Source organism: Vipera ursinii (assembly GCF_947247035.1).
Source record: "Vipera ursinii genome assembly, chromosome: 4".
Classification (NCBI taxonomy): Eukaryota; Metazoa; Chordata; class Lepidosauria; order Squamata; family Viperidae; genus Vipera; species Vipera ursinii.
Genome location: NC_139514.1, coordinates 96,416,881 through 96,444,300, shown reverse-complemented (window position 1 = coordinate 96,444,300; position 27,420 = coordinate 96,416,881). Strand labels below are relative to the sequence as shown.

Genomic DNA, 27,420 nt, shown 5'->3' with positions numbered 1-27,420 from the left:
TAAAACGGTAGAACCTTGAGCTAGATAGATCTATGTATTGCTTGAGGAAACTTAGGAAGAAGGTCTCTTCAATATCTGCTAAAATAAAGTAACAGAAATTTTTTTTAAAAAGTAGCAATGGTAACAATGGTATGTTACCAGGAGAAATCAAAAACATTTTCTTCAGGCAAAAAAATCTCTTCGGTCCGCTTGGTTTTACCACAAGCATTAAGGTAATTGTGACTGCTACATTGGAATAAATGGAAGCAATGAATGTTCCTTTTATTTAAATGGTATTTCAGAAATATAGTTGGACCAGTGTTTATGCAACTTCCTTCATTTCCAGCAATAGTATCTTCCTTATTACTGGCATTAAAATACTGATTTCATTTTACCTTCTTGCCAACACCCTATTGTCTATAAACTATTTAACCAGTCAAGTATTAATTTATTAGGTTCTACTCAATGTGTCTGTTATTAGTAAGACAACAAAGTGTGGCCATAAAATGACTACAGTATGTTAAGACGATACATAAAAACGGAGCAGTCCTGTCCGAAGCTGTTCGTTTCAGATCATCCCCTTGACCTCAGAGGGACAGGACCTTCTGAAGAGACGCAGCTTGCAGTTTCTACTTTCTACTTGGAATCACAAGGCTTGATCTGAAGGCTAGATGCTGCCGCAAAAAATGCATCAAGAAATTTCCATACCATATTACATTCTGGCACAACACATCCACGCTCAGACTCTATTTCCCAAGATTTAAATCCATACAGTTTAACCATCCTGCTATGGAATAGTGAGTCTCCATCATGTGTTTGATTGAACCGGTAATCACAAAGATCAGCTTCTCCTTCATGAGAGTGTGAGCAGTAATGCCTTTATCAACCATCTGGAGCCATGGACAAGCTGAAAGAAAAAGGTGCGTATTCATAGCGAGTTCACTAGTACAGCTTTTATATGGACATGTTGGAGAAGGCTTCTAAAGTAGTTTCAACATATCAAGCTACTCCAGGAAGGAGTGTGACGTTTGCATGTAAGACCACTACGGTGGGAAGGTAACAGCGTTCCGTGCGCCTTTGGCGTCTAGTCATGCCAGCCACATGACCACGGAGACGTCCTCGGACAAGCGCTGGCTCTTCGGCTTTGAAACGGAGATGAGCACCGGCCCCTAGAGTCGGAAACGACTAGCACGCATGTGCGGGGGAACCTTTACCTTTACTTTACCTTTTACTAATTTGCTAACTTCAGGTCTAGAACAGCTCTTCATTTGCTGTTATTTTTAGACATTATGTAAATCACACAGCAGATCAAGAAGATCAAGTATTCTTGGTGGATGCCACTGGTTTAATTTCTCTGAAATTAGCCAATGTTTCTCTTCCTGAAGCTGTCTGGATGGTAGGACAAAGTGATGGGATGTGCTTTATAAAATTCATATGTTGGTTGTTATTTAGTTTCAGAGGTTTGTAGTTTAACAATTACCTGAGGGTTATGATTATCATTGCTGCTTGGGCCTCCTCCCCACTCTTTTAACTTTTGAACACTAGGAAAGGTAGATCTTCTTGAAGATTGAACAGTTGGTGTTTTGGTTTCAGCTGGGATTTTCTCTCAGAGGTGCAAATTACCTTGAAATCTTGGTTTCTATTCTTATGGCAACAAGATGAAAAGACTGAAAGAATACGTTCCCCTATCTTTGAGCTTCCCATTTGATAAAAATAAAGAGTTTTCCTTCTGCAAAAGAACTAGAGCTACCATTAATATAAGAAAAGACAGCCCAATAGTAAGAAAGACACATCTTCATTTTATCAGATGCCTTCATATCAAGATAAAAGGAGCGATTCCCAAAGAATAAACTACTGGCAGGAGAAGTAAACATTTAAACAGTCAGCAATATGCAATTTATTTAAACAACCAGCAAATTATGAAAGACCTGAATCAAAAAAAAAATCCCAGTTGGAGCCCCCTTTGTCCAGATTGAAAAATGCCACGTTCTTGTACTGGAAGTTGGGTCCACTTTAGTTGCAAGACACTGCTCAGTAATAGATGAATGAGTGCAAGAGAAAATACAAGCAGTTAATGTTCTATTTCAATGAGCTTAGTACCAACTATACATCACTGTCTTTACATGCCAGGAGCATACAGTTATCAGCAAAAAGGGTTTCTTGAATGACCACATGGAGGCACCTCATGTGTTCAAGTGGTGAAGGTCAAAAGGAGAGCTGTCCAATAGGTACTTGATGTACACTCCCTCTTTCAGACCCTGGACAGCACATGACAAGATGCAAGTGAAGAAAAGATTGAAGAGGTCTGAGGCTAGCACACAACCCTGCTTCACATCACTGGAAGCAGCAAATGCAGGTGATATATCACAACAGTGAAGAACTTATCCTTCATTCCATCACGGAGCAACTGAATCAACTTCACAAATTTCTTCCGGCATCCATAACAGAACACTCTAGACAGCCTCCCTGAATATAGTGATAAATGCCTTTGTCATGTCAACAAAGACAAAGTAAAGAGGTTTGTTCTACTCACCATACTTCTCCTGCACTCACCTCATGGCTACTGTACTCCATTCTGGCCGAAAACTACTATCTGAAAAGTTCTTTTCTGGAGAATGTTGGGGGGGGGATCTTGTCTGCAATGGACAGCAGTGAAATATACCTGCAATTCCTGCAGTCTGATTGGCTTCCCTTATTTTTATAGAGACAGACATTTATTCCAGAAGGGCATCATGGAATCAAGTATCTCCTCTGTGAACCAAATATCTTCCAAGATATCTTGAAACATCTGTAAGGTTTTTGGGTCTACTGCTTTGCAGTTCCCAGCAGGAATGCCATCCTTTCCTGTTGCTTTATTTGAGTTCATCTGTGAGAACCCTTGCTTGATTTCTTCAGCAGAGAGAGGCAGGTCTACGGCATCCAAGACTGGCAGCTGAGGAATCTGTTGTAAGATATCAGGGTCAACTGTGGACAGCCTATTGAGTAAATTGGGAAAACGTTCAGCCCAGTGGTTTTTCAATCATTGCTGGTCTTTGATCAGGCTCAATCTATCAGATGACACAAGAGGCATTCTGATTTAGAAGGTACATAAGCTGACTATATTGCAACTGAAGAACTCTCTGGTGGCATGCGTGTCTGCATAGCATTTCACCTGCTCAGCCTTTCTTTGCATTTCTTGCAATTCCACCTCTACTTTGGATTGCAGGTTTAAGGTTATCTTTTTTTGATACAGATGATGAGTCATCCTGCCAATCTGTACAGACCTGGTTCTTGGCCTGGAGGGCTGCTCAAATGATCTTGTGGTTTTCATCAAATTAGTCTTGATGCACCCAAATTTTCAGTCTGAGTTGTTACAGTCTGCATGATCACATCTTTAAACTGCATCCACATTTTAGAACAGATTTTCACAAGTGGTAAATTGTTGGAGAGTTTTTCATTAAATACATCTTGAAAACATTGGGCTTGACCTAAATATCAAAATCTGCTGATGCTAAAAGACATACTGACAGTTGCTTATGATGTAAAAGATTGATATGCAGGTTGAGTACTGACTGAACCACTGCCTGTGATCTATCCAGAACTCAGTACCATGAATGGTTGGATGATGTTTTTAAGAGGACTATGACATAATCAAGTAAGTGCCAGTATTTGTACCTGAAATGTATCCAGATTGTTTGTACTGTTCGCAAGTTTAACATCTTGTTAGTAATACACAGGTTGTGCTCATCATACATCTCAAAAGCAGCAAGCCACTACTGTTTAGTATTCTTGCCTCACCTTTCCCAAGGACTCCGTTCCAATTGTCCCTCTCTGTCCCCATCCTAGTGTTGAAGTTGCCTAAAATGACAAATTTGTCACTGGTAGGGATTTTCCAATTAACCTGTTCCATGTCCTCATAGAAACTCCCATCCATTCACAGCCTTCTGTAATGAACTCTCATCTGCAAGCTCAAACTAAGTGCAATGATGTAAATACAATAACAGCAAAATTGGGCTGCTATGAACATTATTTGTCTTTCTGTCCTTGCCACCTTGTCTTTATCCAGCAATATGTGGATGTTCCAAGCTCCGAAGATGAGTTTTCTTCTATTTATTTTCTTGATACGTACCAAACGCAAAGGAGATGATCCACCAGCTGCAATAACTAGCCAGATATTGTGAGACAGGCAGTGCTAGGATACCTTTTCTAATCCTTTCCTTCCTGTGAGGGTGGGCAGTGCTATCCTAAAAAGGGCTGTACAGTCATGATAGATGCTGCCACACATCTCTGCTGCCCCAGGCAAAGTGACAAATGACCATCTACATGCAGATTTGTGACTACAACTAACAGTACTCAACTCCACCTGAGCTAGAAAGAGGGCTGTGAAAATATCTAAAGACTACTCACATCCTGGACATAAACTGTTTCAACTTCTCCCATCAAGATGACACTATAAGGCATTGCATGCCAAAACAACCAGACACAAAGATAGTTTTCCCTGCATGCTGTCATTCTGTTGAACAACTAATTCTCACAACGCTATCTTATGCCCTAGGATGTCAAACCATCTAGTAAGGCTGTATTACTATTACTATTATCCTTCTCGTCTTTCCTATTACCTATTTCCTTAGCTTCTTATGACTATAACTTTGTTGTTTATCTCATGATTTATGTTGCTTGCTTTTCTTAGTATCCTATTATTATTTATGTTGATTATTTAGTATCTTATGACTATCACTGAATGTTGTATCTTATTATTTATGATTGTATTTTCTGATTATGATCATGATTTATCCTTTGTTGCTTGTATGCACACTAAGAGCTTGTTCTGAACCAGCCTGCTACCGGCCTTGCAATAAGGCAAACCCCTGTTCAAACAGTAGAGACTGGAGAGCGTCTGAGGCTGAAAAGCGTCTGCCAAGATTTATTACTCAAACAACAGAACAAGAAACAAAAACACTGGAACTTGAATCCTCAAACGGAAGGGTTGCTTTCAGCAACCAGCCCTTCCCCAAACACTCCTTTTATTTAGAGTTCAGGGCGTGGCCTCCCTGTGCCTCCTCCCGAGGAGTCCCACAGCCTTTCTCTGTTTGTTCCTGCTCGACTGCCTCCTGCGTCGGGCGTCCTTGAACAGGGCCAGCTGTGGGTCATCATCCTCCGCACTATCGGGCTCATGCAGCTGAGAAGAGGGCCCCGGCTGGGGGCTCTGCGAAGCCTCCAAGCCATCATCAGCCAGTTCGTCTTCCACACCCTCCTCCTCCCCCTCATCTGAGTCATCCGAGACATCTGAGCCGGCTGCCGGACCCACAGGCTGGCCCTGAGTCACAACAGAGCTTATGCACCGAAGACAAATTCCTTGTGTGTTCAATTACACTTGGCCAATAAAGAATTCTACTCTACTCTATTCTGTTTGGTTGCTTCACACTCCCCAAGGCCATAGGACTTAATGAATTATATTTGGACTTAGCCTGAATTGCACAATACGAAGTTGTGTGTGATAGACTTTTAAGTGGAACAGCCATTGCACAGAAGCAATCCCACTTTCTTGGAAGAATAAACTTTAATGCAGTGGCATGGATACCCATTACAGGTGGGGACCTCATCTGCTGCAGTGGATGACCAAGATGTCTGTCTTCTTGTGCTCTTAGCACTCCATTATACATGCTGGGCCTGCATTCTTGACCACTCAACTGTTGATTGCTCTCGTTTGCTCAATCTGCCAGGGCCAGAATTCTTACACTGGGATAGACAAATCCCCTGCCTCACAAAGGGTTGGAAACCCACCAGCTACTCTCACCTTGTTTGGTCCATTTGCCAAGACAGTTTACCAGGTATGGCGACTCTGTGTATTACAGCTACTTGGAGCCACAGGTAAGAACCGAGTGGCAGGTGAGGATCAAAGGTGAATAAGCAGCTCTAAAAAGGACTCAGCAGGCCCCTTCACTCCACTCTCCCACCCTGGACACAACTGATCAAGTTACTAATGCAGGTTATCAAAAGAAAGAAAGGAAAATATTACATATACATATTTTGTAATACACATATACGATTACAATAGTCCATTTCTTCCATTTTTGCCTCCTCACCAAATGGTTTAGGGCAGGCACGTCAAACTTGCAACATCACGTAACGTCGCGTGACGTCTCGCGACTTTTTCCCCATTGACGGCAATGGGGTGGGCGCGGTTTCAGCATGACGCATCTGGCCCGTGGGCGGGCAGTTTAGGGTGCAAACAGACTGTTCTACATATAAAATGTGAGTTTTATCAGCTGACTCAATCCAACATATTTATGTGTTACTTAAATACTAAAGAACACATTACCAAACAATAAATATAATACAATATAAAACCCAACATTATTACTAAACTGTGTAACAGTCCACACAATGCAAACTCCATTCATTATTATGGTAAGTAATTATTCTATTTAAGCTTTGATAGTCACCAATCAACCTCCATATATGAAGTGAATTATTTGATTTGCAGAAAAAAATGAGGGATTTTCCCATCTACATTTGGAACACTGCAAATGATACTTAAAAGATGTTAAGAGTTATGGGAAGAAATGTCTCATTAAATTTTGTAGTATTAGTTAGCAAAGAAAGCACAATGACATTAACATGCTGGGGTTTTTTTACATTCATAGGGAAGATCAAATCAACCCCAGCAGTGAAAGACAATTTTGCACGACACTCACCTAAACTATTTTTTTCCTGCTGCACAATTACCTATTTCAGTCACTAAATAAAAATGACACATTGACTTTAAACAACATTAACGGTCAAAGAATAATTAAGAAATCTTTCATCATAACTTTCACAGTTGGAGGCCTATAAGTGATCAAGAATAAATATGTTATATTTCTTAGCCACTGAGGACAAATTCTAAATACCAATCTTTACAACAGAAAGGGGGGGAGGGGATGGGGGGGGACTTCAGAAAGTGAGCCATTCATCTGAATCAAGTTCAGAGAATTTCCAGGACTGTGAAAAGAAATGTTATGCAAGCACATCAATGTATTCTGTGGGGGTAGACTACAAAGGAGCCCTCCCATGGCTCATGAATAAGTTGAGGAAATGATCAGAAAAAAAAATAGAGAGATGTTTAGACAGATGGCCCACTTAAAATGCTTGGGACAGGGCATAAGCAATTTTAATGTAACTTTAGATCTAGCGTAAAAATTGTGGTTTTCTTTTTAACGGGAAGGGGCAAGGGGAATAAAGGCAAATAAATTTTTAACAGTTCACATACCACCCATTTTATGGCAGAAAAGACAAAACAATTTCAGCATTGTTTAAAAGTTCAAATCCAGAGACATCTTTTACAGCTATACAGAACACAGAATTTTTGATGAAAAGATGGGGAAAAAATTTAAACAGAAGCTGATTGCCAAACAAAGGAAAAATGGTCTCCTATTTAAATGTTGTCCATGTTTTCACACATAAGAGTTTAAAACATTGTAGAAAGATTAAAAGCAGTTTTTGTTTCTATTTTTCTAGCATTTTGCCTTCGCTACAAAACTGTCTCTCATTTTCCTATACTCCCAAGCTCAAAGACAAAAAGAACATTTCAGAAAACAGAAAGGAAGAAACACATAACCAAATTAGCCTAACCCAAGCTAGCCACAGGCAGTGGTCACAGTAGTGACAGCTCATATTTGTGTAAATATTTTTGGATTGCTAACAAAGAATTAAGGGAGACTGATATGCATTTCAAACTTATTTGTTCTCATCAGTCAGCCATACCCTTCTGAGATTCAAACCTGGGCTGACTGCACATTAGGCAGTTGTTTTAACCTCTAGGCCACAGGCTCTTTCTCACTTTGTTAGCTGAGAAGCAAGGGAGATATGTTTAAACTTTGGCCCCAGAAGTGGACCAGCTGGGTGGGGCTGCCGGTGCCAAAGGTGAGGCAGATCCGCTGTTGAAAAGTACACCTGTTTGCTTGATGAAATGGTTTTCCTCCGAGAGTAATGGCAACAATTCCGATATTAAATTGGGTCCCAGGGTGGAGTCAGGGTGACTGAATGGAGCTGGAGGATGATGGATGAGATTTCGTCGAAACGTTGCCCTGATATTCAATTCTACGTGGGAAAAAACCCGAATGACCAAAGATCTACATACAAACACCCGCGTAAACCTCAGAAAACATATGTGTGTGTGTGTATGTATATAAAATATATACATTTTAAAACAAATAACTATGAACATATGTTTTTGTTGACACAGCAATTTTTTACAACATTCACAGGTCTCTGAAGTTGTATCAAAATAGATTTAGTTTTTAATGCCAATGCTACATAAACGCACATATCATCATCTGTAAAAAGACTATCAAATCAGGATATAGAGCAATAGTTTGAAGCTAATTCAATGACAATGATTTGGCTTTGATGAATTGAAAACTATTATAGCACCTCACACAAATATTGTACAAAGTATTCAGCACACAGAAAACGCAGAACTGTGGTAACCATCGTTGTATATTTGGGAGCTCTAATTATGGCATGGAACTCTTAATTTTGATGAATAGAACATAGAATTTAGAAAAATAAAGCTGGAAGGGACCTCGGATGTCTTCTACTCCAACCCTGCTCAAGCACCCTTCTTGTTACAAAGAAAGGCACTGAGGATTCATTTTGAAATAAGAGCACTGTATACTGCAGGCAAATCTAAATTTTTAAATGATCAGGGGCCTTCAATTCTTGTTGCTCTTCTCTGCACTCTTTCCAGAATCTCAACTTCTTTTTTATATTGTGGTGACCAGAATTGGATGCAGTATTCCAAGTGTGGTCTTACTAAGGCTTTGTAAAGTGATACTAGAACTTCACATGATTTGGATTCTATCCCAGCAAAGGACTGCATTGGCTTTTTTGGCCGCTGCTGCACCGTTGGCTCATATTTAAGTGATTGTTCACTAGAACTCCGTCTCACAGTTACTGGCATTAAGCCAAGTTTCATCTAGTCTGTATCTATACAGTTGGTTTTTCTTGCCTAAGTGTAAAACCTTACTTTTATCTACATTGATTTTTATTTTGTTAGATAGGGCCCAGTGTTCAAGTCTGTCAAGATCTTTTTGGATATTGAGCTTAACTTCTGGGGTGTTGGCTATTCCTGCCAACTTAGTGTATCTGTAAATTTGATGAGTTCCCCTTCTGTTCCCTTGTCTAGGTCATTCATTCATACATACATACATACATGCAAGCATTGCTTACTATAAGATTTTCAAGATTAGGTGGTTTCTCAATAGTTGAACGAGAACGAAGAGGAAAAGTAAATATAGCATAGTATTCGAACAATGCGGAAAATAATTCTAATAAATTTGTCAGCCATCTCAGTAAATCTGACAGGAAAAGTGAAAAGATGAACCAATTCTACTGTTAAATGCTTTAACAGAATCTGATAAGTCTGAAGGCACAAACTTCCCATTTCCACTTTTAACTGCTTGATCCATTCAGGTGGATCCTACCCAAGTTTCTTTCTCTTACATTAAGCCACTCTTGTCTAATTGTTTCCGACTTTTAGAAACAAACTAAAACCTCACTACATTTGTAGATATTACTCTTTGATAATCATTCAATTCAGAATAATAGATGGAACCCAGTGCCCTTTGGGTCATTATTTCAGATCACATGACTCAGCTGCTAAGGCGTCTCTATTCTCTGTTAGCCTTAATGCACCATGCCACAGTTTTACAGATAGGTTTGTATCCCTCCATCATCTATCTCCAGTCTGCAATACAATCCTTTCAACAGTTCCAAGAAGGCTCCACGCACATTTGCACCACTCAGGTGACCCTGAAGACATAGATAAGCTTCCAGGTAGCACTAACAACTCACTAAAAGAATGCAAATACCAGCTGTCTGCAAGGAGTATAAATCTTTCCATTCCCCACCATCCAATCAGAGCTGAAGAAGCTTCTTGGATGAGAAGCGAAATGTCTTTAAAGAAAAAACAAGAAAGTCCAGTTTCCTCGTGAGAAAAGCATCTTTGGGATAACTATGACCTGGAGGACTGAGAACCTCCATAGACAGTTTCACAGAACATTTAAAGTTTAGAGCGGATACAACTTTGCTCTCTCCCTCATAAGAATCAGCCATTTTCCTAAAGAAATCATTCCAAAAACAAATGCAAGGTGAGCTAAAAACTGATGGAGGTGGGGAAGAAGGTGACATTGGTTGGAGATTTTAAATTTTAGGGGTTTTTTTATTTATCAGCTAATAACTGCCATGTTCAAGTTAAGAAACTGAAGCATGCAGTTGTAAGAACAATAGAATACTAGGGTTTCTGTAATGATAACAATGGGGGTATAGAGGCATCTATAGTCTGCTATTAACTACCTATTGTGGTTGAACGCCAGCATTCTAAGGATTGCCTGAACAGCTAGGTCTAGTTCAGAGGTAGGCAACTTTGCCTCTTTTATGACTCGTGGACTTCAATTCCCAGAAATCCTGAGTCAGCATAGCTGGGAGTTGAAGTCCACGAGTCATAAAAGAGCCAAGGTTGCCTACCCCTGGCCTAGTTCATATGGAGAATCAACAGTGTTTCAATTCACAAAATGGAAGTTGCAATTAGATTCTTACAAACATTTTAAAATCACCTGCTATCTAGCTTCAAAGTCCTTTTCAGAGTCAATTCCAGTCAGTTCCACTCAGTCAGTTCTTCACTTGGTCTCACACAGGACTTGTGGGATTGACTTTATTTCTTTTCTAGACTGCAACCCATCCCAAAGTACTCAAGATATCCTTGGGGCCAGAAATACAATTGAGTATCTAAGAACTGGATTTCGATTCCTGTCAGAAGAGAAATTTATCTCATTTGGAGTTGTTTAATGAAAACATTAGCAACAATGGAATAGTGTAAACTCTATCAATTCAAAATAAGGAAGTTAAGTACTGTATATTAGGGACCATTCTGGATTTATTTATAAAGCTGTGTCACTGTGCCTACTTATGCTCCAGAGCTTTCTATAATATATTATATGGCAATATTATACAAATTATGTGAATTCCTCATAGACATGATGTATTGCTGCTAAAGACAAAGGGTAATTAAAGAAAACTTCTAAAAAGCAAATATTGATGAAGGATGTGAGATAACATAAAGATGAAATAAAAAAAATGTCACCCCTGCTTTTTTCAGAGAAAGCAAAGATTCATCTACAGTTAGTAAATAGCCTATAAATGAGCAATTTCTGGAATAACTGGAATTTGGTACCTGTAAGTGTACATTATATTTTTCAGATGGAGATTAATTTTTAAATAATTTTTCAACATGAGTCTGATATGATTTGATTCATTTAAACTGATCTAAATAACTCCCATTCAAAAGCTGATTTTAACTGCTTTTAGAACTGCTGTCTTTTTTGTAACTTTGAGACAGACCTCTTCAGTTTTCATGGTTGGACAAGAAGTATAAAAAGAAAGTACAGCTGGCAGAAAAAAAGATTTAATTTTAAAAAAGGTAATCAACAAAGATAAAAAGTAAGTGTCAGAAATGGATTAATACTGAGATACTAATGTTAAGGAAATTTTAAATAAACTTTCAATCTGTACCAGCAACCTTAATGAAGAGGAACTGTGTCATTTGTTGCAATCTACATTGTCTCTAAACAATTTTCTAAGTATCAGTAGGTACACATTTATTAAAAAGTGGGGGTGGGGTAAAATGGCTTTGAAGATGCACGATGACTGAACAACAGCAAGGAAGAGCTGACTCCATCAGTGCAAATATTTGTTCGCAACTCATCATTTTGTCAAACTGCTCTCCATCTCTCTACTTGTCTTGTGCTTCTTGGCACAATATATGTAATGTATCTTTTCCCAATATACGTAAGTGCTTGTTACTAACAAATTCTAACCAAGCTGAAAAGCAGCATGAGTGCAAATCACATGTGCATCATATGAGCATATCTGGGTACTGTATAAGAGGGAGAGAGAAAAAATGCAAACTATCAATAATGAAATGGAAAGAGATCCAAGAGCTCACATTTAATAAAGATGTGGACCTGTGTTTGTGTCCATTTATGCACAGTGCGCACATGCACGTGTGTGTTTGTGTGTGTGTGTGTGTGTGTGTGTGTGTGTGTGAGAGAGAGAGAGAGAGAGAGAGAGAGAGAGAGAGAGAGAGAGAGAGAGAGAGAGAGAGAGAGAGATTTACAGCGTGGGCTTAAAGGTGAACTAATAATTAAAAAGTAATAATTTGACTTTATGGAAGCCCTCAGTCATCTGATAACAGATTGGGATTGTTTGAGTTCAATTATATTATTTATTTGATGAATATTGTTGACTGTGATGGACATAAGCTTCATTTAAAAGTCTACTTCTATCTTAAATATCATATTGCAAATCAATTCTTTTTCTGTAAGAATGACTCTGTCATGAGGGTAGAGCTACCAGTAAATTAACTGCTACATATGTTAAGATTTTTTTGGCTAAATTCTGTCACAAACCTTGCCAAACCCCTTTTTGGCAGACATGATAACAAAGTAGCTTTCCCTCTAATTTAAACAAGGAACTAGAATAAAAGCTTATAAAATTAGCCCAAGAAATTGTTTTTATAAGCTAACTTAAAAGACCAGAGGAAAAAAATAACACTAGGATATGAGTAACTACAGCAAACAAATATAACAATATTAGCTATATTATTTTTAAAATACTTTCCAAAAGATATAGCAAAAAACTTTAGAAAATAACAATATCAATTTTATTGTCTAGCATCACAAAAAACCACTTTGTCTCTAGTGTTTTCATAAGTATGCACTTCTATCTAAGCATAATATAAGATCTACTTGTTTCTGAAATCAGAGAAAGAGAAAACAATGGACTTTGCAGCTTTTGTCTATGAGACATAAAACCTGATTTAATTTTGAGACTTCCGGTTTGGCGTTTGATGAGACAGGTGGAAGAAGCCGGGGCCAATTTCGTTTTGCCTGACAATCCCAAGGGGTCGGAAAGTTGCCCTGGAGGGGCAACGAAGAAGGAGGTATACCTCAGGAGTCCGGACCAGACAGCGGTCAGTCCAGACGGACTGAAGAAACCCTCTAAAAGGATGGAGGAAAGGCTGCCTGGTAAGCCCAGACAGCCCAAGTGAGGAGCCGCAGCGCTCCACTAAACAGCTGATTGTCAACAGTGTGCTGACACTGGGTGAGCCTGCTCTTTTTCTTTTCCCTTTGGACCTAAAATGTTGATCCCCTGATTGGGAAGAGCTATAAAGTAAAAACCCCAGAAGGACTAGGGGAGAAGAGAGTTAAAAGCGGCGAGCAACTGCAGAAGGGGGAAGGATTTTAAGGAATATAAAAGAACTCTTAAAAATTGAACTTATACTGACTCAAAAGACTACTTAACCTACAGGATGTGAAAAAAATAGATATAATTCCTAGAGTAAATAACCTATAAAGAACTTTAAAAGAAAAACTTTGTAATAATCTTTTAAAACCAGATATTGACAAAACAGTGTAAGAGGACATCTAGTGGTGAAAGAAGATACTACAGTAACACTAAATAATAAAAGAAACTGAAAGTGTTTCATCTTGAAACAACAGCTGGTGTAAACAAAGTGCCTTTGTATGAGTTTAAGTGAAAAAACTTTCTACAATTATATTTGTTGACTTTGGATATAACTAAAACAGGAATTACTTGGAGACAAGCAGACATTTTACATCTGAGACTTGACTGGAGGATTTGGATTTAGCCTAAAGTAGTTGGCTTGTTCTTTTTGGCTGGATTTTAGCTTAAGATAGTTGGCTTTTTTTCTTTTTTTCTTTTTTCTTGTTTTATTTTGTTTTCTCTCCTTGATATAGTGGATTTAGCCTAATGTAGTTGGCTCCTTTTATGCTTTGGATTTTAGACTAAGATAGTTGGCTGGAAAAAATGAGTACATCAAATCTCACCAGACTTATGAAAAAGACTTCCTCTGCACCCTCTGTTGGAACATCTAGCCCAGGGGTGTCAAACTGCCGGCCCGCAGGCCAGACACGTCACCATGAAACTGCACCCACCCCACTGCCAGCAATGGAGAAATGATACACTGTGCGAAGTCACGTGACATCGCGAGTTTGACATGTCTGATCTAGCCCAACAACCCAGGGATCTATTGAAACAATGTTGCAGCGTGAGAAAATGAGCACCACTCAAAATGAGATGCAAACTACATTAAAATTAATTCAAGAATCAATACAAAAAAAATCATGAAGAGACAAAAAGTAATTTTGATACATTAAACGAACAAATCTCAAATATAAAGACACAATTTGAAGTCCACCATCAAATGATTGTTAAAAATGAACAAAGAATTTAGAAAATGGAAAATAAATCAGATGATATTGACAAAAAATGGAAATATTAATAGAAGAAACTACCCAGAGAAGTGCTTGTAAGATTTATAAAGAAAACAACAAGAGATGAAATACTGAGAAAAGTTAGAGATGAACCATTACAACACAAAAATAAAGAAATTGTGGTCTTAAAGATACCCAAGAGAGTAAGAGATACTCAAAGACAATGTCATTTCTTAACTACAAAGCTCATTGCAAAAGGCATAAATTTCAGATGATTACTGTCAGAAGGGATTTTAATCAACTGGAATAATACAAGATACCAATTGGATTCAGTTTGTAAAGCAGAAAATTTTGATGAAAGAAATCGAGCATTCTTAGATGGAGGAGTGCAAGTTTGACAAGAGGAGAGAAAAGATCAGAAACAAATAGAAGAAGCAACTGAAGAAGTAATCATACAAACAGGAGAACAGAAAGAGAAATCTGATCAAGAGAGTGAAGGAATTGCCAGAGAACAGAGGATCACAAGATCGACTAGACCTAAATCTAAATAATTGAAATGGAGAAAGAAAATGGATTTTTTTCAGTGAATATAAATGGACTAAACTCCCCATCAAAAAGAAACAAACTTTTTAGAAAACTACAGAAATTAGATATAGATATAATTTGTCTGCAAGAGACACATATAAAAAAATAATATTATAAGCTGTTGAAATACCCAAAAATTGGGAAACTTTATCATGCATCAGCAGAACAGAAAAAAAGAGGTGTTGCTGTATGTATTGGAAAAAAATGCATACCTGGCTAGAAAAGATGTTGGGAGAACATGTAAACTTTAAACCTGAACTTTTTTTATTAGGTATAATGCCAGAAAAGACTAACCAACAAAGTGTATATTTGATTTTGCATGTCACAACAGCAGCAAGAATTATTATTCGTGCAATACTGGAAAAATGAAAGAATACCATCAGATGAAGAAATAATTTAAAAAATACTAGAATGCACAGAAATGGATAGACTGACTATGAGACTGAAAGAAAAAGAAGAAACGGAATAGTATCAAACTTGGGACTTATTTTATCAATGGCTAGAGGAAAGAATAAAGGATTAGGAATTAAATATGTATTAGCGAATGTAAACTCAGACAGCACGTTTGTTGAAAAATTATTACTGAACGTATGGGGAAAAACCAATAAAAACTTTTACAAAAAAACCTGATTTAATTTTATTCTTAGTAGTATCCAAAGAGAGTTTCATAAATCCATGTAAGAAAAGGCAAATAGGATAAGAGCAAATGTGGGGAAGAGAAAGAAGTCAATCATTTCATACCAGGATCACAAAACATACTTTCCATAAATATAATAAATACCAATTTAAGTCTTTTTAACATTCACCCTTAACGTGGTGATGTGTAAACATTTTTATTTCCAATTATAAATGCTAGAAAGGTAATGTGCATTACAAGCTATATGAATAATTATGCTGTGTAATATTACACTTCTGTCTAACTGCTGGTGGAGATCATTACTTATGCAGAGAGGACTTCTTTATATTCTGTTTCACTCTTTCAGATTTTTACCAATCATCTCTGACATTTTAAGAGAGTTTTGGAGGAGGCATCACATTAGTTCTTCATGAGATTGAGCTTAGTTTATTTAAGAAGGTTAAACAAAAATGCACGCGCTTAATGCAACATTAAGCATGCAAAATATAAAGCTGATTGCCTAGAGGAAGCATGCTCTACTGTTACCCTAGTGACAAGTTAAAAAGACAAAAAAGAAAAGGCTGAACGCTGAATGGCTTTATGATATGAAATTAAAATGTTTCACACTGAACAATCCAAAATGAATTGGGAAAGGTTAGAGCAGAGGAGGGAGAAATCAATTCTCCAACAGCAGTGGTGAATAGAAAAGAAGTATGAATAGGATTTGCCAGTGGGGTGCAACAGCTGCCAAATATCCTGCAGCCAAAGAACTACAATAATACCAGTGAACTGTGCAAGAGCTTTTGGAATCATCACAGGGCACAGAAGAGTATTCTAACAATAATTATGCCATTTGGTCTTACCCATCTTTTGCAGCAGCAAAACCACAGAGAAGATTCATCTTTGAAACAAAAACTCACAAATATGTATATGAACATATACATTTACTTTTCTATCAGGAATCAAAATACCACCAAACTAGTTCCACTAGCAGTCGAGTCCTTTGGATGTCTTTTTCTCCCAACTTGTTTCCTTTGTCTCTTCTCATGGCCAGCTGCTTTTGAAAATTCCAAATACGCTTAAAATCACATGGGACGAGCTGTTCTGACCAAAAATTCATTGCCTATGCTTTGCATTCCCGACTAAACCAAACATCTGCGGAAAATCATGGGAAGTGGACCCACTCACACTGTGTATCTGAAATTATGTATACGCGCATAATGCATATGCATGCATTATGTGATATGGTGTGCATGCATAGCCAGATTTTACATGCAGGCAACTGCATGTTGTAATAATTGTACATGTATAGTTATACTTACTAGGAAATGGTTCATTTAGGTGATAGATTATCCTGGAATAACTAATTCCCCCATTAAGCAAGATAATCAAGATAATCATTTTTATATTCAATAACTCAATACTGTTAGCCACTACCCCTGACATATTTAGGACCATATTTCTATTATTAATTTCACATGTATCTGAGATAAATTATTCAGCCAGAATTCTAGGTGTTTCTTGTGAACAAACACCTGACATCTTATTTACTTTTAGCAAGTAACAGCAGAAGCTGTTCAAAATTAACCTCTTTGGTTACAAAAAGCCAGAGACATGGAAAAGTAAGATAGGAACCATAGTGTTTTTTTAATAATTGTATTAAGCTTATAAAAATACAAAATATAAATGAAAATAGTGGGAAAATAAGGGAGGGGAAAGGGGAGAGAAAGAAGCAAAGGAGAAAAAAGAAAGAAAAGCAGTGACTTCTTTTTCAGGCAGTACTTGACTTACAACAGTTCATTTAGTGAAAGTTCGAAGTTACAACAGCACTGGGAAAAGTGACTTATGACCATTTTTCACACTTATAACCATTGCAGTATCCCCGTGGTCACATGATCAAAATTCAGCTATTTGGCAACTGACTCATATTTATGACAGCTGCAGTGTCCTGGTGTCACATAACCATCTTTTGCGACCTTCTGACAAGTATAGTCAAAGGGAAAGCTAGATTTATTTAATAACCATGTTACTAATGTAATAATTGCAGTCATTCACTTAAAAACCATGGCAAGAAAGGTCATAAAATGGGGCCGCATTCACTTAACAGATGTTTCAGTTAGCAACAGAAACACTGGGCTCTAAATCAAGGACCACCTGTCCAGCAAGTATTTACATTTCTTTTCATTTCTGACTTGTCTCAATTAAGCACTGAAATTTTCCAATCCTTACGTTTTGCAAGAATCCGTTGCCTCCATTTCATTATCCAAATGAACGAATAAAACAGAACAACAGCCCAACAAAAGGAAAGAAAGAAAAATGGGACAGCTTTTTCCACATGTGCCACTGTTGGTAATTCAGTGGGTTTTTCCATGTTATAGGAGGCCAAAACTAACAGGGATAATAGGAAAATATTAGTAGCCAATACAAGCAACACATAGGAAGTGCTGTAGGTGTTTAAGTTTAGAAGTACAAGCTTTACGCTGATAGACTCATGAGACAGTCCCACTTGGAGTATTAATTCTCCTAATCTCCTATATAAATAAGATTCCAGCCAAATATAGAAGATGAACAGCACTTTATGTTTCGGAGATATTCACACAACTTACTTTCATTTAAGCTAAAGTTTTCCACTTGAAACATTATTCTTATCATGATGATTGCAAGATTTTTGTTTCACTGCATAATATAAACTTGATCTTTACCAAACAAAATTGTACCCGCTATATAATAAACCAAGGTATTAAATAGAGTAAAACCTATGAAAAGGTTGACTCAGCCTTCCATCCTTCTGAGGTAGGTAAAATGAGGACCCAGATTGTTGGGGGCAATAAGCTGACTTTGTAATAATGCCGCTTGGGGGGGGGGCGAAAGCCCTAATAAGCAGGCATATACATAGAATGAAGGCTACTGCTAAGTATATTGATTGTGCTTAGATTGTAAGCCGCCCTGAGTCTTCAGAGAAGGGCGGGATATAAATGGGATTAAAAAAAATAAAATAAAATAAAATAAAATAAAAGTATACATAGCACTTAAAATACATTTGCTATTCATAACTCCTTCACATGTTAATCGCTAGTTCTGTTATCTAAATATCATCTGTCAATTAGATTTCTATAATATGAAAACATTTCAACAATTAGCTTGTAGAAATAAATCTGTGACACTGCCCTTAGGGGAAAAATAACTGAATGAACATTACTTTTTAATATTCCAAGGTAAAAGTGGAAAATGCAAACTCGTGGTAGGAATATACAGGTAGTCTTCGACTTATGACCACAATTGAGCCCAAAATTTCTGTTGTTAAGTAAGTCAGTTAAGTAAATTTACCCCATTTTACAACTTTTCTTGCCACAGTTGTTATGTGAATCACTGCAATTATTAAGTTAGTAACACAGTTGTTAAGTGAAACTGGCTTCCCCCATCGATTTTGCTCGTCAGAAGTTTGCAAAAGGTGATCATATGACCCTGGGACACTGCAACCATCATAAATATGAGTGTCGTAGTCTGTGTCAGTGTCTGAATTTTGATCATATGACCATGGAGATGCTGCAATGGTCTTTAAGTGTGAGAAATATTCATAAGTTACTTTTTTCAGTACCGTTGTATGTTTGAACGGTCACTAAACTAATGTTGTAAGTTGAGGACTACCTGTATCTAGTTATTTGGGGATGGGGTGGGGAGGTACACTGTCAGATATAACACATCTCATCTCATCATATCTCATATCTGTAAAGGGAATCTGGGAATCCTTGTAAGCCACAAGCTAAACATGAGATAGAATAAATGCTAACTCACAATACTTTAATCAGAGAATGCATCAAATCATCGGTGGTTATTATCGCAATCTATGTTGTCTTGGTCAGACCCCATCTGGAGTTGCACTTCTGCAGCCCAATGTACATATTCAGAGGAGGCTCACCAAGATGAAGAATATGGAAATCAACCACAGTACCAAGTATTACAAACACAAGCACAGCTGCCAGAATCATCATTTAGAGGTCATCCAGTGAATATAAAAATACCATCTCCAAAAGACAATATCATGAGAGCACATCTTAGAGAAATCAGTTTCCACATGTTTAATAGTCCATACTACTTTTCCATCACAAAAAACATCCTAACATAGAGATGTATCTTAGATCAGCAATAGGCAAGATGTAAGCTTCCAAATATTGTACAGGTAGTCCTCAACTTATGACCACAATTGAGCCCAAAATTTCTGTTGTTAAGTGAGACATTTGTTAAGTGAGTTTTTACCACCTTATGACCTTTTCTTGCCTCAGTTGTTAAGCTAATCACTGCAGTTGATCAGGTAGTAATCTGGTTGTTAAGTGAATTGCCTTCCCTTCTCTGCTTGTCAGAAGATCGCAAAAGGTGATAACATGATCTTGGGACATATAAATATGAACCAGTTGTCAAGCATCTGAATTTTGATCACATGATCATGGGATGCTGCAATGGTCGTAACTATGAAAAGTGGTCATAAGTCATTTTTTTCAGTGCCACCGTAACTTTGAACGGTCACTAAACGAACTGTTGTAAGTCAAGGACTATCTGTACTACTCAAATTCCCATAAATGCCTAGCTAACATGGCCAATTGTGAAGGTGCATGAGAACTTTTTTGCCAGCAGGACATTCAATAGATGCATGCAAGACAACAACTAATATAGATTTGGAATATGAATTAGTACAATATATCCATTAAATTTTGAGAATTTTGGTGTCCAATTATTGCATTTTTAAAAACAATGCTGCATCTATAACTTTACATTTTAGAGTTTTTATTCCTTTAAAAAGAACTAAGAAATCACTATATTATTTCAATTAGAGCAAATTTATCAAGCACAGAGGATGCAGAGAAGAGCAGAAGGGAACTTCCCATTGTGTGAGCAGATGTCTATTTAATAAGGCTACCCTCTATAAAAAGTAGAAGATTCAATTAAAACAATTTTAATAACCAAATATAATTTAAAGCACCCAAAAATGAAATGTCCAGTCATAACTAGTGTACATATACCTAAGTTATAAAAATAGGTTTACAGTGATAGTACTGAACCAGGAGACAGAAAATTTATACAACATATAAACTATTAATTTCATGCAGATTTCTATCACTTAAATATATTCAATGTATATTCCTAAATATATAGATCAGGCATGTCAAACTGCCAGCCCGCGGGCCAGACACGTCGTCCTGAAACCGCGCCCACCCCATTGCCAGCAATGGGGAAAAAGTAGTGATACGTCGTGTGATGTCACGTGATGTCGCAAGTTTGACATGCCTGATATAGATGAAAGCAATGGAGCAAATATTTCTATTTATAGGAAAGCGGAACGTGACTGAATGATTTTATTCATAAAATTTAAAATTAGTACCCTAATCTGTACTGCTTTGGTGATTTATATAAAAATTAATATTTCTCCCAAAACTTAGACATGCTATGTTCATAATATGGGGGAGTTTCATATTGGAGGTAGCTGACTAACTAAAACTTAATCCCACCTCCACCCTTATTCTGTATGTCCGGCTTCCTACTTTCCCATCTGGTGTTAATGGTTTGTATTTAATAATGATTTCATCTGCTGTGTTCTATAATTGTTGATTTTAACATCTTTAATGCTTTGAAGTTTTTATGCTGTAAGCCTCCCAGAGTCATTGGATATGAGATGGGCAGCAAATAAATGTAATACATACATACATATATACATACATACATACATTATCACAACTTCCACATTTCTGAATTTCAGCATGTTGTTTGGAACAGAAAATTGCTATCTAAGCAGCAGTCTGTTTGACAAACAGAAATTTTCTCTTCCTTCCTTCCTTCCTTCCTTCCTTCCTTCCTTCCTTCCTTCCTTCCTTCCTTCCTTCCTTCCTATCATTTATGCATGGTATACTGTGATTCACCTGGTCACAATCCAAAAATTAGATAGCAACCAGCACAAAAATAAATTCATTTTATTTCAAATGAAATTAAATAATTAGTTAATTAAAAATATTAATTTTCTCCCCTCCTGGATTTTTAATGCCTTCCACACAACACTCTTGAGACAATCTGAAGCTTTATATTGTTCACCTACAATCTATGTTGACAATTGTCCAGAAGATCTTTAATAGGTAATGTGCAAAAGAACCTACATTCATATCCAAAATGTTTAAAAGAAACAAATACTATCTTGTCAGTTCTCAATAGTTCTCCATGACACCATGAACTAACAAAGTATTCTAGAATCAAACTTACCTTGGAACTCCCAGAAACCTCAGTGATCTAAGTCGTTCAGCCATATAAAGAGACGCTGCTATTACTAGTAGTTCCATTTTTTCAGAGTCTTTCAATATGTGCCCTAGATTTCAAAATCAAATTTCAAATGCATTATATGTATCACCATCTTAATTATATTTCGTAATTCATTTTTGTTAGAACAGGAATTGCTATGTCAATGGGCACATAGGAAATTTTAAAGCAGTGACAGCATTTATCATAAATTCTTGCCAGAAGATTGCCCAACAGCAAAATGAGGTGGCTTCAAATAAGGTACACACCGAATAAGAGGCACAGGAAAGATGATCCCTCATCATCAAACTTTAGTCTCACAAGATGCCGACTACCATTCCAGCTTATCTTACCTCTTCTCTGGGTGCACACTTCTAAATATCTCGCTTGTACCCATTTACTGTTTTATTTTCTAGGCAGGCCTAGGATGCGTAGTGGTACTTTCAGAAATAAAAAGAATGATAGATATGGATATCTACAGCATGCCAGAACCTTGTATTCATTTTTGTTTGGTTAGGCAGTAATCTGGCAGGAGCTCAGGAAAGGGTATAAGAACAAGGAGCTGGTCTTTTCAGGGCTCCTCATACAATTTTTCATTACTTGTAAAATTATTTTTCAGAATGTACATGTTACCGTCAATGTGTAAAATTAGGCATTTCATAGAATGCCTAGGAAATCTATCGAATGCCAAAACTGGGAGATCAAAGTATGAAGCACTTAATATTTCATACATTCTAAAGGTAAAGGTTCCCCCGCACATGCGTGCTAGCCATTTCCAACTCTAGGGGCCGGTGCTCATCTCCGTTTCAAAGCCGAAGAGCCAGCGCTTGTCCGAGGACGTCTCCGTGGTCATGTGGCCGGCATGACTAGACGCCAAAGGCACACGGAACGCTGTTACCTTCCCACTGTAGTGGTCCCTATTTTTCTACTTGCATTTTTACGTGCTTTCGAACTGCTAGGTTGGCAGAAGCTGGGACGAGTAACAGGCGCTCACTGTTACGCAGCACTCAGGATTCGACCCGCCAAACTGCCGACCTTCTGATCGACAAGCTCAGCTTCCTAACCCACTGAGCCACCACGTCCCTTATACATTCTATATTCTATATTTATATTCTATATTCCCTCATACATTCTATATGATGCCAAAAGGCAAACCAGCAAAGTACAAAATACTCCCACTAAAATGCCATTTTAGCCTTCCTTCTAGTAGGTCGATAGTAGTCTTTTTCTCTTGTTTCCTTTTCATTAAGAACATGTTGTACTTTATTTTGCATTTCTTCTTTCATTTCCATATACATCTTTTCATTTCAATGAAGGGCTAGGGTTATTCCTAACCCTAACCCTAAATCTTTTCATCACTCTCTTTTCATACTTTGCCTAAATAGTGCTTGTCCTGCATAATGCCTAGGCACTATATATAATTCCTAGGGAAAGTATATAGTACATTAAAATAACACAGACATTTCATACGTTGCCTAGAAATGTCATCCGTTCTACAGATTTCCTAGGTGTTTTATACAATGTCAGCTTCACACACACTGCCAGTAACGTATATACCACTGAGTAATAAAATTTCTCAATGTTTTCCCCCTATAGAGGTTAAAACCAAAACACTAGATGGGACAGTCAATATCTTAAGAAATAAAAGAAAATTCATCGGTTGGAAAAATGGGCTGAAAGTAACAAAATAAAATTTAATGGAGGCCTGTAATGATCTTCACCAGGGGAAGAAAAGATCAAATTATTTATAATATGGGAGGTATATCGTATGAAAATAGAACCTGAAAAATATCTTAGAACAGCAGCTGAGTGAAAATGGAATAGAAGTTAGCAATATGATATGGCTGCAAAGTAGGTCCATACAATTTACATCAACAAGTTTAATTTCCAAATCACTGGAGAAAAATTATTCTACTCTTTTCTCCTTTGATCAGAACCAACTTAAAATATTCTCTCTATTTCTGAGCACCACAATTTAAAAAGAGTTAGGATTAGGTTCAAGAAGAACTCAAAGAAATTAAAACAGGTTCAGAAATGGGCCTCCAATAAGGGAACTGGGTATGTTTAGATTGAGAACAGGTTAACTGAGAGGTGTATGCTAGCATCTGGAAGACTATCACATAGAAATAAAGCCATCTTTTCCTTCCAGGGTGCAGATCAGGGACTAATAAATTTATTAGTAGAGGAGAGGGAGAGAATAGCTTCCTAACAGTAATATCAGTTCAAGAGTAATTAACCAGAGAGGTCAAGGGCTCTATTCTGCTGGTTTCATTTCATTTATATATTTGTTTGTTTATTGCTATCCGCCTTTATTATTCTACAAATAACTCAAAGCGGCAAACATGATCTAGGACACTGAATCCTGTTCTGAACAGAGAATTTGACTTAAATAGTCCCTCCAAATCTAGAGTTATAAGATGAGTTTTTAATTACATAAAGTATAATAAAATATAATAAGGATCGAAAGCAACCTAGATCAAGGAGATCATGGGAGAAGAGAAACTAAAACAATTAGATCCAAACATTTTAAAGTCTAAGAAAATCAAAAGATCTTTTATAGGTGTGTATCACCTCTGAGAGATTCCTAAACCTAGTGACCATTCCTCTTATCTCAGAAGGTAGGAACTGAAAATTATTTAATTACCAGGCTGGTTGAGTGACAATTAGGTATTTTTTCAGTTTTCTATGTCATTCTTCCCTCTGAAAAAGTTGTGGGGTTGTTGTTGTTTTTTTTGCTCTCTTTAATTATTTTCATCACTGGAATCTATTTAACTTAAATATCTCGTAGAAATACTACATGCAGAAGTACTGCAAGAAATAATGCTGCTCATCCCCAAATGCATTCTTATGAATACGTGAATTTCCTTTTAGCAGTGTGTGTTTCAATTTTTATTTCCTGACTCAAGAGTGATATTTCTGATATTAATCCTGAGACAATGTACAGTAACTAGGTTTTAGGCAGCTGCATATAAAATAACATGTGGTAACTAAGCCAGCTGAATCCGGTCAAGCGTGATCAGGTGGATATGGTTTATTCCCCTTATTCTGTGTAAGACTGATTTGTTTTCTAGTTGTCTCATATTCTTGCTGAGTTTGTCAGGGGTTTAAATTCTCATCAGCTGATTTTACTGTTTTTATTTGGTGGCATCCATTTCAATGTTACTTCTTACATTTTTGCAATCTTAGTCTTAACAATTTTTAAAATTATTTTTTTAGCTAAAATTTCTTGAACATAAATTTTATTTAATACTACCAGTCTAGCCTATAGATCTATGATTAAATGTGCCTCTTGATTTTCTCTGTACAGGTAAATGGCGAGGAGGAGGAGGAGCAAACAAAAGAGTCTCTTCATTATGCATACATGCTTTATCATTCATGGGCTTTGGCTTGATGTGCATAGATGCTCCAAGTTATGAATAATATCCAAGACTCTCTTGTGCAGTGTAATGTCTGTAAAAAAAATCATTTTTCAAAAAGTTTTGCTCAACTAATACATTTGAGTGTTTCATAAATTAATCCCAGGAATCTATGTCCACATTCAGCATAGAGGATTTATTATATTATTTTATTTACTAAATTTATACGTCGCCCATCTCACTATCCACAGATAGTAAGAATGACAAGGAAATATGATGTTGCTACCACTTGATCATATTAGTCCCATTCAGATCATTGTTTCTTATAATAGTAATCTACCAACCTAGGTTTCAATAGCTAGCCATTGTAATGTCAAAATGATGACACTTGTGTCACAGTATCTTTGGGCAAATGAGAGGATTATGTAATATCTCATGGCATCTGATGCAAGAACACAGTTGCATCATTAGGATGATGACTTATTATTTCCCCCTTTCCTTGCCTCCCCTATAGAGAGTGGCCTATCAGCTCTGGTACAATAGTTCATCTTTCTTCTTGGCAGTAATGTTAAATATTTTGCTGAAATTTTAAAACTATTATTAGTTTTTATGCATTCTGACAATGTTTATTACAAATTGGGACAATTCTAAGAATTAGAACATCTGCTAGTCATATAGCAAAGTAATATAAAAATAAAGGTTTTCCCTATCCAGTCATGTCCGACTCTAGGGTGCAGTGATTACCTCTGTTTCTTAGCCAAGGGAGCCAGTGCTGTCCGAAGACATTTTCCATGGTCATGTGGCTATCAGGACTATAGGTCAAGCAGCAGATTGCTGTTACCTTCCCACTGATGTGGTACCTATTTATCTACTCACATTCAAGCGCTTTCAAACTACTAGGTAAGATGGAGCTGGGACAGGTAATGGGAGCTCACCCTGTTACACGGCACTTGGTTCTTGAACCCGGGCTGTCAGCTTTCAAGCTGACAAGTTCAGCATCTTTAACCACTGAGCCACATTGTGCCCCCTTTATAGCAATTATGAATAATTTCAAAGGATTTCAGGAGTTTGATATATCCTCAACATGTTAGTATTAATTTGCTAATCAAAGTTTACTCCGTACAATAGGGAAACAGAATTCCTGTTTTTTCTCATATGCAAATAGCCTAAAGGGTGGTATCCCTTTATATGGGCTGTCCAGGATGGCTGATGAAAGCACAGGTGATTGGGCAAGTGAAAAGGCTTTCTAATGATTCACTAACTGGCTAAGATAACTGGCAGGGGTGGCAGCATAGCTGACAGAATCTGGAGCCAGAAACAATGGAGCTTTTTCTAAGTCTGCTTGCCTCTTTATGTCCTCTACCTTTGGGTTTGCTTTGCCTGAACATAGTCCATTTCGAGTACTGAGTATGGAGAAAAGCCTAATTCGACAAAGTTGGACTCAATAGCCTTGATCCATGAAGAGGAAAATTATTTTTTAAGCCAGCATATTTTGGAATAAATACACTGATAGTAGCTACCAAGTATATTTATTCCAAAATATGCTGGCTTACAAAAAATATCTCCTCATCAATACTAGTACAATATTTTGCTTGGGAATTTCAGAAAAGAAAACAGAGAGATAAAGTCTTCATTTACTTCAAGAACAAGGACGTTTATTGTTTATAGATATGACATTGTATAGCTATAGAAAACTGTCTCTCATTCATAGATGGTTAACAAGTAAATAATTCTACTCTCTCCCTTTCTCTATGTAAGTGTTTTGTACCGATAAAAAAGAACATGTTTACTTGAAAAATTAGCCTGAATGTGTCAACTACTTCACTCCAACTAAAAAAATTAATTAAAAATTGCCAGCAGAGGTTAATAGGAAAGCTGTCAAGATATTTCATAGAATTAAAATACATTGTTAAAAAACAATGTTTATTTCACTGAACCTTGAATTGCAAAAATCTTATTTCCTCCCAACACATGTGCACTTTGTACTATCCAAGCTTATCAGCTTAACTACCATAATCAGGAACTGTATTTCAAGCATAAAAGGAATAGTTGACTTAAAAGCTCTTAACTTAATAAAAAAAGCAAAGGATTATAAAATTATTTCTTAAATTGACAATTCAGTTTGTGTAAATGGGAAGCTGGATCTCACACGCTCAAAACTGAATGCAAGTACTTTATGGTTTCTCATATTCCTTTATTCCCATAGTTAATGGAAGAATTAAATAGAATCACACCAAATGCTCGCTAGACATAAAAGGCTTATTTGGAAATTCACTGCTGTAAATTTTATTTTTCAGAATCAAGTTTTTGAACTCAGATCATAGTATGAATCCATTTGAGGCAGTAGTAT

At 37.0% G+C, this 27,420-nt stretch overlaps 1 protein-coding gene across 1 annotated transcript in view; it reads right to left on the bottom strand.

The window, feature by feature from the left end:
- PCCA (propionyl-CoA carboxylase subunit alpha) overlaps positions 1–27,420 on the bottom strand; it is a gene marked incomplete at its 5' end in the record, with an annotated part of 236,024 nt that overhangs the window by 86,986 nt on the left and 121,618 nt on the right. The window contains one exon of the mRNA XM_083361299.1: positions 21,682–21,784. Coding sequence (XP_083217425.1) covers positions 21,682–21,784 — 103 coding nt within the window. The remainder of the gene's footprint in view (positions 1–21,681; positions 21,785–27,420) is intronic.